This window comes from Aricia agestis, chromosome 7, assembly GCF_905147365.1.
Source record: "Aricia agestis chromosome 7, ilAriAges1.1, whole genome shotgun sequence".
NCBI classification, from domain to species: Eukaryota; Metazoa; Arthropoda; class Insecta; order Lepidoptera; family Lycaenidae; genus Aricia; species Aricia agestis.
Window position 1 is genome coordinate 15,079,500 of NC_056412.1, and position 13,034 is coordinate 15,092,533.

The 13,034-nt window shown below is 37.5% G+C and overlaps 1 protein-coding gene across 1 annotated transcript in view; it reads right to left on the bottom strand.

Annotated features, from left to right (window-relative positions):
- Positions 1 to 381: 381 nt before the first annotated feature.
- Positions 382 to 13,034, bottom strand: part of LOC121728943 — a 41,512-nt gene continuing 28,859 nt past the window's right edge. The window contains exons 6-9 of the mRNA XM_042117284.1: positions 12,355 to 12,414; positions 10,464 to 11,308; positions 6,598 to 6,606; positions 382 to 388 (exon numbers count right to left, since the gene is read on the bottom strand). Coding sequence (XP_041973218.1) covers positions 11,222 to 11,308; positions 12,355 to 12,414 — 147 coding nt within the window. The 3' untranslated portion in view covers positions 382 to 388; positions 6,598 to 6,606; positions 10,464 to 11,221. The remainder of the gene's footprint in view (positions 389 to 6,597; positions 6,607 to 10,463; positions 11,309 to 12,354; positions 12,415 to 13,034) is intronic.

Below are 13,034 nucleotides of genomic sequence, written 5' to 3' on the forward strand. Positions count from 1 at the left end.
AGAAAAAGTACATAAATAACATTTATTCACAACTGGGATAAAGAAAACAGAAAAATTACAAGTTTCTCGCATGTTGAAATGTACCCTAATTCTATTATTATAGTATACAACTGTTATGTAATGCAGCTTCATTCCTTATTTAAATCAGCCTGTACTGTCTATTTAACTTTAAAAAACAGGCCAATTGACTTAATCGAAAAAGGCACGATGCGGGCTGCAGCACAGTTTTGTAGAATTGAGGTATTACTTTTTCTTGAAGCTAAAGAGAAATAACACTTGGTTTCTTATTCAAAGTCACGTCTTTCTTCATTACTGTGAAATGGTCAGCGGGTAACGATAAAGAATAAAATGCCATTTCTGCGCTACTGCTAACAGAATTACATTTTTACTTTGATCAGAGCCATATTGCATTGCGTCGTTGCAGCTTAAACGCTGCATAGTTTTGCACGTATTTTATTTCTAGATGACTCCTACAAATTCGTTATGCCAAATTTCTTTAATCGCGTGGTAGCAGTACATTTTTTCAGGATAAAGTGTATCCTATGCCCTTTTCCGGGACTCAAAGAATTTTCTGACAAAATTTCAGAGTCAACATACAGATAGGTACGCTTTCGCATTTATAATGTAATTAAGTATAGTTTTCACAGAGCCAGTACTGGCTGCCAATAAGACTGGCAGCCATGTATTGGCTTGGTATATGCCGCGTGTGAACAGTTTTTCAAGCCAGGCCAAACTGTTCACACGCGGCATATACCGAGCCAATACTGGCTGCCAGTCTTATTGGCAGCCAGTACTGCCTCTGTGAAAACTATACTTTATGGATATTCTGGTCTTGTAACTAGTAACATCGGTTATGAGTTGTGACGTTTCAGCGGACACACGGAGAAAAAACAAAGTGGGAAAGACAGATGCGATACCGTTGTACACAGCCAATGGTTTGAAAAATTTTAACACCAACATGAAATGTTTGTTATATCGTCGTCACAGCGTCGACGCAACGCAGATGCGGAATACAATACGTTACTCCGCTTCGACGAAATCACGTAGCCTACCTTTCAGTTTCTTACATTAAAGTTTCATTAGTCTGGTTTTGACTCTGTTGCAAAAAGTTTTAGTAGTTAATAATAAATATAGTTAATAATAAATAAATAGATAAAATATGTTTATTTCAGGCTTCAACCCATAAAAATATTATATGTGTAAGTAACAATCCATGACTTAACCTATGTTAGTATTGTTAGTATTTAAGAGTAGAACAATATAATGTTTATTTTAGGCCCAGTGCTACCTCCAGCTAGTGCCTTTAAATAGGGCAATCTGGTTTACTTGCAATCATTTTTAGGATGCTGTTCCGAGAGTTGCGAATACGTTGCAGGAGAGAGACGGCTTTTTTGCGCATGATAGCGTGAAAGCCATCAGTACGGGCCTCGGCAAACATCCCTGATCCCACCCCACGGCAGTCGCAACAGCATCCCAAAAGCGTTGTTATACTGCACGTTGTCTATACGTGGGAGAGCCATGCTGCGGCACGAATGGGCCGGCTCGACCGGAGAAATACCACGTTCTCAAAGAAAACCGGCGTGAAACAGCGCTTGCGCTGTGTTTCGCCGAGTGAGTGAGTTTACCGGAGGCCCAATCCCCTACCCTATTCCCTTCCCTACCCTCCCCTATTACCCTATTCCCTCTTAAAAGGCCGGCAACGCACTTGCAGCTCTTCTGATGCTGCGAGTGTCCATGGGCGACGGAAGTTGCTTTCCATCAGGTGACCCGTTTGCTCGTTTGCCCTCTTATTACATTTAAAAAAAAACGCGCAGAACGTCGCGTTGTAGGCTCGAGTCGTGTATGACACCCACAGTACAGGCCGCTCGTATAAAAAGACTGACAGAACACCATGGAGCGAGCAAACCTGCGGGCGAGCATGTTACTTCTCACTGCTAACTGTCTGCGCTCCTGCGATTAAAACTATAGTCTATCCGACTACCTCTAGACAACGCCCGTAACTCCTTTGCGCTAAAATTAGTAGATACACTCTCGCATTTATAATATTATTATTAGTATGGATTTGTTTGGTCTTTAGATGTATAATTTTATGTTCGTTACATTAATTTGTTTCAAATCTCCAGTTTATCAAAACGAAATAACAAACATACAATTTTTATATTTGTTTAATGTAAAATGTGTGTGTTTTCTTGATGCACATAAAATATGTCGAGCAAGCCAACAACTACGTTTTAACGTTTTGAACGTTCTGAACTTTGCCCGTACAAAATACTTGAGAGATTATTCAAATTGTAAGGTATTTGCTCCTATAATACTTCACGAACAAGATATGTTTATACCTATACTTTATTTAAAAACAATTCTACGCGTAAATATCAAAAGAATTAGTACTTAGGTAAGTTTCTTGACCTTTAGAAGCGATTATGGAGGTATAGAGGTTATATAATATTCGTCCATGATTATCCATCATAACAGACGGCAATTGACAGCTTCGTAATCATTGTAATGATCAGTACTCAGTATCGGTATTACTCGTTAGTTTTACTCCAAATCGAGTAAAAATTATCGTGTGTGCCGCAAAACTCATAACTCGAAGGCTCGCATTAGCATTCAGCATAAGACATTAGACAACTGACACGCTCAGTCTGGCATCAGTTCAGTTCATCAATCTGAGACTGATTTGGCATAAAAGTACATAATAAAAATATCAGTCCGTCAAACCATCATCATTCTCCCGTCATTCTGACCAAACTTATGGACTGAACTGCTATACTGACCGTGTAACCGTTGCCTGACAATCATGGTAATTCATCCAGACCCAAGGTTAAGATAGACCTTAAATATTATATCAGGTATTCCCAGCTATCACGCAACAACCAATAAAGACTTAATATGTAATTTTTAGCACATAACCACTTTGTAGTCTGGCTGTTTTTTATAGAGTCAATTTTTTTAACTGTATATAATACTCCCCACACCGGTTTCGGTGACGGTGGCCGGTTTCATTGAAACCAGGCCAGGTACGCAGGAGTAATTTTATAGTGCCCAAGTGTGTGCGCAGTACACAAGAGCACTCTCTATTCCTTTTTACTCTCATAACCCAGTGGGACGGAAGACCGACACGACTGGCGAGAGATCAGGCGCAGGACCGACTTTTTACATGCCCATCCGACGCATGGATCATCTTACTTGTCAGACAATCAGGTGATCAGCCTGCATTGTCCTAACCAAACTTGGAAATAACATGTTTCCAACGCGGGATTCGAACCCACGACCACCGGAGTCGAGAGCGACGCTCTAACCACTAGACCACGGAGGCTTTTTTTTTAACTGTATAATATACTTGTAGAATGTCAAATTTTAGCATCTATTTTTGTATATTATATTTTTTCTCACTCAGTTTTCATTTCTCGAATCTATCTTAAAAATCTAACATAATAATTCATTATCATTAAATACCATGTTCGTAGCATTAGTCTCTATAATGATAATTTCGCCAACAGTAACAAAGCATTTCGTTTCCCGCAGAAAGTTTTACAAACGCTGGAGTTCAGAGCATTGATATTCCATTATTTGGGGACATCGCAATTACACACGGCGTATGAAAATTTCTTATACAGGGTGCAATTTAACCTTCCTGCCAAATTTGGATATATTGATCCTAGATAAAAATAAAAATACACGTATTTCTTCTTTTATAATCACTCAGTACTAAAATTTTGAGAAATAGCCTCCGAAAGTTATCCTACCATACACCACAAAATATGGACACATGCGCGGCCCGGCCCCGCCCCACCCTTCCATTGACATTCTTGCAGTGACGGATTAAGACTACTTGATGCCCTAAGTAATCCATGCCTGTGGGCCCTCCTATCCGTATCTCAACTAGAATCGGTTTTTGAACCTTTACTCTTCTGGTGCCTCCTCAGACGTGATGCCCTAGGCAATTGCTTAATTTGATTAAGGGCTAATCCGTCACTGCATTCTTGTTATTATCATAAGTTGCAAATTTTCCCTTCATACTTTGACGGACTTAGGACCGTCAAATGTAAAGGACGTAGACAGGTATGTTTAGAATAAAATTAATTGATACACATCAAAAGAATGGAAAATTACTTTTTAATTACGAAAAATAAGCACTTTAGATAATACCTAAATCTTAACCACATCCTTTGACCTAAGCCCCAAAAAAAATTTGGGAGGTAGGTTCAATTGCACCCTGTATTATGCTGCGTAAGATTTATAAGCTGATGCTGATTTTATGTAATAGACTTTAATATAACGCATTAAGAATCAAGATGGTAAGTTATCTTAACTTAAAAGTTACATCGTATTCGGCTTAGTAACTTAACCTAAAAAACTTTGAAATAACAACGATCTTTTACTTACGCGGTCACCTTATAATTGTTCGGGTCCAACTCAGGAGTTTTAGAAATCAAAGACTCTGCTTCACTGGCTATCTTGCATCTTGGTCTTAAGATTAGGTGGAATGAGCAGCTAAAACTCTGAAAAGGTTTGAAGTGTCCATCAGCGTTGTGGTCTGAACTGTAAAGTTTATATCTTGGGACTTTTCCTCCGATTAGGCGAAATTAATATTTCCATGTTATAATAAAACGGTAAACCTACCACCACCTTTTAGCCATCCAAGCTACTACATTCGATTAGTGCGGTATCCTTTATTTATTTTTATTTTATTTATTTATTTATTTATAACGTCATAAGGACGTTCTTATATGAGACCCAATTCTCAGGATGTGAACTTTTTTCCTCGTAAAATTATTTCATGAACTATTCATGTCTACTGGCTACTTCGAATGATCCTTAAAACTCATATTCTGGGGCACCAATAGAACAATTATTACCAATCGAATTTTGTAACCATTTTGAAATTTATGCCCAACGCAAAATAATGTTAAGTCGTCGTGAAAGTCGTAAATTTTTCCACTTTTAAATCGTTAATTTTAATGAATGTTATTTTTTCACCCTAAAAAAATTTTGTTGCGGCCCGCGACACCAAGACCAAAACATGTTTGTAGCCCGTATGAAAAAAAGGTTGAGGACCACTAGTCTAATTCAACGAAATTATAAATAGTTTCTTTTAAACACATTAACTTATACATATCGCAAAACATACACAATGTACGCAAGCGGACATATTGAATTTTTGTTCATCATATTTTATTTATTTGACAACTACCTTTGCTACATATCCATCACTAGGAAGGAGTTATGAATGCTGTCTTATTCTAATATCTCTATATCTTAAATGATCTAAAGAACAAGTCAGCATTCATAACTCAATATGTATTTTTATTTGGGATGATATACAAAATATGCCTAGCAGAGTCCATTTATATGGTATGTCAATTATGGTCCACAATGATAAATTCGTTTGAGTTGAGAATGTTGAGTTGATAGTGCCATCAATCAGCTCTCGTGACGGCTCCCAACAACTGACCGATATTAGCCCGGCTCTACCACGAAGATTAAACGACAGTTAGATCAGGGTTAATCAGTACCCAGTATTTTAATGCAACATTAGATGCCGTGTGAGTGAGTATTACTAAAATACTCAATTTTGTACAAAATTGAAATTCCACGAATATTTCAGGACTAAAATAAGCCTAATCGGTTTAGCCAATCTCGAGTTAAAGAGAGGCAAAATTAAAATAATTTTATATTTACATAGGTGCTAAAACTTATATGAAATTATATGCCTCGTTATTTTAATAACATTATAATGTTAATAGTGTAAAAGTATAATATATGTAATGGATTCGGTACATTTGTTCATGAAGCGTGTTATACTACGTGTTAGAAGAACTATCAAAATATTTCTTCTTCTTCTTCTTTAGAAATGACCTCTTATAAGGAATAACCAGTGTCAGTACTAATTTGATGAGGTATAAAGACTCTGTTGCCAGTGGTAATAACTTTGCTCTAGAGTTGGCCTTTGTGAAAATATAAGTGTGAAAAAAATCCAAATAAAAAAAAGAATCGTATGGAGCGGGTTCAAGTTTAAACTCGATAAAGGATTCCCTCCCTTGAGTCTGACACTTCATGGTAAAGGCCCTTCCCGTAAGTGTATGATTGATGTACCAGGTATTTCCATTAACACACAATATAAACAGTTAAGACAACTCAACGTCCACGTTACATTTGAATTAAATAGTCCTCTAAACTGTTTTTTTTTTTTTATGAAATAAGGGGGCAAACGAGCAAACGGGTCACCTGATGGAAAGCAACTTCCGTCGCCCATGGACACTCGCAGCATCAGAAGAGCTGCAAGTGCGTTGCCGGCCTTTTAAGAGGGAATAGGGTAATAGGGGAGGGTAGGGAAGGGAAGGGAATAGTTGAGGGTAGGGAAGGGAATAGGGTAGGGGTAAGGGGATTGGGCCTCCGGTGAAATACTTTATGCGCAGTAAATAAAGATCATATATAGTTTTAAGGGGCTCATTTAATGCATTTCCTGGTTACGTTGCCACGTGCACAGATTCATAGCACATAAACAATCATTATTTTTCTACTTTCAACATGGATAGGAATAATGTGATGAATTGATAAAGAATGTATGAATATCCATACCGATATTAGAACAGAGAAAGTCTGTCTGTCTGTTCGTCTTTACGCCGAAACCGCTGAACTGATTTGGCTGAAATTTGGTAAGGGGATATATTTGAATCTCGGGAAAGGACAAAGTATACTTTTCAAGCCGGAAAAATGTACGGTTCCCTGGCGATAAACGAATTTTGGCGCGACATAATTGCGGGCGTCATTTTGTAAAATATCTATTTTAAATCTATTCTGAATTTCCTGACGTTTTGCAATCACTTTTAATATGGTGAAAATGTTCACGTATTTATGAAATTTCAAAAAAAATAGATTGGTACATCGACACGAGATCCCCTTTGTCGAGGGCCTGTGATACGGGGGATATTAATATACGTAGGCCTTGATCGTTTAATCTCATCGATTAGACTTTATTGGGAAAATATATTAAAGAAATATCCTACATCGCAGCGCCTCGCTCTGGTGTATTATCAGGGAAGTACCATCGAGGAAATTCATTCCTAGATAGCAGACGGACCTACGTCATGTGGTCGGCTTATGTCAATTCAATGTTAGCTGTGATCGGTTAAATAGGTCGGATGGGTTTGACTTAACGCGACCAAATTACTTAGGCTAAGGTCCGCCATCTGCCTAGAAATCAACTTTTCTGATAGTAAATTGGCTGGATTATGAAAAGCCCATTTGAAACATCCTGGCAAACATTTATTTACATGACCCGACCAATTAGTAATGCATGTCTGAGAACTAGAGCAAGAGGTAATAGACAGGCAGACAGACAGACAGACCGACAGATAGACAGATAGACAGACACACTTTCACATTTATAATATTAGTATGGATTTACTTCTATGCCAATCGATTATGATGACGTATGACCAAAAATTGCAGAAGTCCCACAAATATCAATGAGGCCTCGATAATCCAATCTTTTGTCCCATTGTGAGGGTACAATACAATTTATAGTTTGTGTCAGGGGAAGTCAGCCAATCGTGAGCTGATACACGGATTTGCGGCTTCCAATTGCTAAGCGACAAAGAACGGACCTGATAAGGTTTGACCTTCAGAGGCTTACAATACCATTCCAGATTTGATACCGATATGTCATCATCAGTAGCCTCGCTGAAAATTGAGAAAAGTTTGGTATGAAATCTTTTAATTAAATTTACTTTGTGATCCATCATACACAGCCGAACATATGACCTCCTTCTTTTTGAAAATCGGTTACTAAAAACCCACAAAGAGCTACTACAACTTCGGTAGCAGTATTTTAAGCGTTATTTATTATGTGGGAAAGTGATTTAACAAACAAGCACAACATTATATAAATAACTTAAACGTTTATACACACACAGTAGAACTTTTTATTACTAAGGGAGGTTATATTTTTTACTTCATGTATGTACGGTTTGTACATACCTAACTTAATACGTTGACGCGCCGTGTCGTCATTGTGGTGTCAAATTATTTTATTATATTCCAGTTTAGCAGTGCACTTAGCAACGCGTACTTGTTAACACGCAAACATTTGTGAACTTACATAATAAAGGTGCTCAAACAACATACTCTTTTCGAACTCTACAAAACTTCCCCTTGGACCCCTACAATGTACAAAAGTAGGAAAGTATAATTTACATAACTCATTAGGTATCAGTGTGGGCGATACTCCGACTAAATGTCACCCGAACGAGTTTACAAACGTGATTTATTAGCGTTATTTTTGTGATGTCAAAAGCTATTACACTCTGCGAATCCAATAAAGCGTTTGTAGGCTGCGAGTAAAATGTAAGGTGCTGGCCCTCCGTGTTTCTCTTACAAATTGATTTTTGATCGAGTTTATTGAGAAACAAGGCTTCGTGTCGATTCGGATCTCTTCGTAGAAATACAAATATGTTGATTCAGAACGTGTGTGTATTACGATTCTCATTAAATAATAATAATAATTGGTACTCCTGTAGAAGTAAAACGAAAGAGCCGACCAGGTATTCGTCAAAAATTAGAAGCGAGTATTTTAATATTCGTGATGGCTCTATTGTAGTTTTTATGACAACATATTATTGTATCTGTACTACATGACATCTGGCTAGAAAATAAGATATCAACTTTACTTTCGTGAAACGTTGAATTTCGTAATACCTAATCTTACTGGAGTGTTGCCTAATCTTGTCCAGAGCACGTGTTTTTCGTTGTCGCTCCCTTTCAAAAATCGTAAAAAGTATAAAATCCTTAACCGATTTTCAGAAGTAAGGTGAAGTAACCAATCGACCGTCTTGCTGCCGTCCACATGCGATATTTTTTTTTTAAATTAAATAAGGGGGCAAACGAGCAAACGGGTCACCTGATGGTAAGCAACTACCGTCGCCCATGGACACTCGCAACATCAGAAGAGCTGCAGGTGCGTTGCCGGCCTTTTAAGAGGGTATACGCTCTTTTCTTGAAGGTTTGTATCATATCATATTTTATCTATAACGATTAGTTAACATTTCAAACGTAAAAGGTGATTTAAATGGTTCATTTATAAATTTATCGCAGATTTATAAATAAACCATTCATAATTCTCACATAATCAAACAGCGCGAGCAGCGTCAAGTCAATGTAAATCACATTGACTTGACTTCTTGTGTAGTAAATGAATGGGTCTATTAAAAATGTATCGCATCGCCCAATACCGTCCCAAATTGATCAGATCCTTATTTTTATGGAACCTAATATATTATGTTCCTTAACTTTATTAAGACACGAGCTTTTGCCCGCGGCTTCGCTCGCGTTAAGAAGTATTATTATAAACAAAATTTTATCCCCTATTTTAACCCCTTGGAGGTGGAATTCATCAAAATCCTTCCTTAGCGGATGCCTACGTTATAATATCTACCTGCATGCCAAATTTCAGCCCGATCGGTCCGGTGGTTTGGGCTGTGCGTTGATAGATCACCATGTCAGTCAGTCACCTTTGAGTTTTATATATATATATTTTATAAGTATAGATATAGATTTTTCAACTTTCCTACGATTCAAGTACTGAAAGCTAGATATAAATTGAGGACAATTAATGGAGAGTTCACTTGAAGATTTTTCTCCATTAACGGCGAAGCGACAGATTTTCTCAAGTGGTCACTTCGAACCTCTTGCAACGGTCAATATTTGCCGAGAGTGGGCACTAGTATTCTCGCTTCGCTTTAAGCTGAAAAAGAAATAAGATATTCTTGTACTTCGCCGCTAAAAAAGAAATGAGATATGCGTCTGGTAATGACGTTTCTTCGCTAATGGATTTTAATGCAAAGATTTTGAGTACCGTAGTCCGCCATTATGTATTTTGCGACTGGATTTTGTAACTAAATATCTTACCAAACTGAACATTCTGTTTTTAATTAGTTAATAAAATGGAAAAAAGGAATTTTGTCATACTCCTTTTTAGACTTAAATAATAGAAAAAAACGTACAAAACATTCAATAATTTATTTAAGTTTTTAAAGTACATTGACACAACGTATCTTTCTATACAAGCAAATTATATGTCACAAAATGCTCTGTACATACAACTTTAATACAAAATAAATTAACGAATTCATCTGTAAACATTCTGGTATATGATATATTTTATGTACATTTTATATACACTTCTTTTTTTTTCATATACATCACAATATATCTATGATAATATGAAGATTCTGAATCATAATATTCTCTGTCACACCCTTCTATTATTTTCTTCTCTATCACACTAACATTAACACACACCGGGGCTATTCGATAGTTTGATCTAAATAATTTTATAGTAATCAACGAAACGGGACTTGGAGAGTTAGAAGACAGCTTACATTTTCAAACTTCAGTAAGTACTTACCGCTTTATGTTCGATCCTGATCGTTATATCTATCAAACAGCAAAATTCTTACATGTAAGGCTTCGTCCATATTTGTATCATTTGCGCGATCAGATCTCCGTCGCGTATCATCGAAGCGTATCAAAATGATACGCGTATCATGATACGCCCCGATCGCTATTAACCGCGTATCTGATACGTGTCGTATCATATACACGCGTGATCGGCAGAATGATCTAATAGCCGTCCACACTATGATACGCATACTTGATACGGCGCGATGATCGCGACGGAGATCTGATCGGAGATCTGATCGCGCAAATGATACAAATGTGGACGCACCTTTATGTGAAACGAACGTCAATTAACTGGCTTTTGAAATTCAATAAAAACTGATGAGAACGCATTTGACGCTGGTATAGAAAACTGACTGGACCGAACAAGGAAGGACATTGCATGTTGCAAAGAACTGAGCTTTACAACGTAGATAAATTTTTTCATAGATCGCAAGTACGCAAGTAAGATTCACTATAAGGGCTCCGGACTCCCACACATAACTGAGAATTAGCATCGCATCGCAGATATCTACTAAAATGACATTGCAAAACTCATACTAAAATGACATTTCGTTGCGATGCGATGCGAATTCGCAGTTTTGCGTGGGAGCCCAAAATAAACGAACTCTTAAGACATAGAGGCAAAATTCACTACAGAAAAGTTCTTAGTACGTCATAGGGAATGGAGGCTCGCGTCGGTGTCGCTTTCAGCGCCGCCCAGCAGCAGGCTCGTCTCGCAAGGTAGCTTGGGGCCTCCAGGTTCCTTTTCCATTAGTCACAGCTCGATAGCAGCTGAGCCCTTCCATGTGACACCCGCCCGGAGTAGGTGGTAGAGCCGCAGCACGCAGTATATACATAAACACTGTAAAAAAAATCAAAATTAAATACAATTATGTACACAACTAATAATATGCTGCAACAGTATAAAGAAAACAGGTTATATCGTTATATATAAAATTCTCGTGTCACAGTGTTAGGCCGCGTACTCCTCCGAAACGGCTTTACTGATTTTAACCAAATTTTTATATGCATATTCAGTGGGTCTGAGAATCGGCTACTGTGTACTTTTATATTGATAAGTGCATTTGTTGAATAAATAATAGTAAATTATTACAACTCGAGACTGACGGCCACCATTGTTTGTGCGACGGGATAGCGATGGACGTTGCCATGGTGACATACTTATTTAGTCACTTCAATAAAATAATACGGGCGAAATAATTTATAATATCAAATATGGCAAAGAAACGTTTGCCGGGACAGCTAGTCGTTATCTAACAACATGGTACATTAAACTTGTGTCATGGCAATAGACAACGGTGCACACTGAACTATTTTATTATATGCAACTACATATTGTTGTAGAGAATAGAGATACATCAGAAATAATAATATATTATTCGGATCTTTGCATCTTAGCGAGGCGTTAGAGTTTAGGTGCATATTTTTATTTTAGACATCTATTTTGCTGTACGAAACGAAAAGAATAAATATGCATTAATTTCATGAACTATGCAAAAAATTTCTTATAATTTGGGAATTTTGCCCGTCTTTGCCTGTAATTAATGATGCTGACGAGGCAAAACGATTTGCCTTAAAGCATTTCGTTTTTTAAATATATAAGTATCGAGATAATCTTTATGAATTGTTTACAAAATTAAAAGTACTTACAATTATAATAAGCTTTGTCCGCACTGTGCCTTTTTCTGTTCGTCAAGGGCATGCGTTATAGCGCAGTCAACAGCGAACGTGAGGCATGCCCCCGACGCATTCAAAACTTCAAAAATGACAATATTGGCGTTGCGTTCCTTGACGCATTCAATTGTTGAATGCGCCAATACGAAAGTTGATGACGAAAATTGAAGATGAAAGTGCACAGTGTGGACATAGCTATTTATAAATACTCACATTCATAATTATCCTTGGTATTAAAAATGATATTTCCGCTTTGCACATCGCGTCAAATTCCTGAAAATAAAAAAATAGGTTAAAATTTAAGTTTAAGAAACCAATTAAAGGGAGAGATTTCTAATAGATAAATGCTCTCAAGTTTTCTACGTCCGTTTGAATCTGTTTTAATTTAAATATAAACAAACATTAATACTACCAAAATAACGTGTCATCACATTTCTTTATTTTAATGCGTGATATTTGCTGCTGCTTTTCGAAAAGTCAAAATATGAGTATTTTCGAACAGTTACAATGACTGAAACTTTTCATTATTATAATAATTTAACAACGCCTCCGTGGTCTAGTGGTATAGAGCGCGGCTCTTGACTCGGAGGTCGTGGGTTCGATTCCCGCGTTGGAAACATGTTATTTCCAAGTTTAGTTAGGACAATGCAGGCTGATCACCTGATTGTCTGACAAGTAAGATGATCCATGCGTCGGATGGGCATGTAAAAAGTCGGTCCTGCGCCTGATCTCTCGCCAGTCGTGTCGGTCGTCCGTCCCACTGGGTTATGAGAGTAAAGGAATAGAGAGTGCTCTTGTGTACTGCGCACATACTTGGGCACTATAAAATTACTCCTGCGTAGCTGGCCTGGTTTCAATGAAACCGGCCACCGTCACCGAAACCGGTGTGGGAG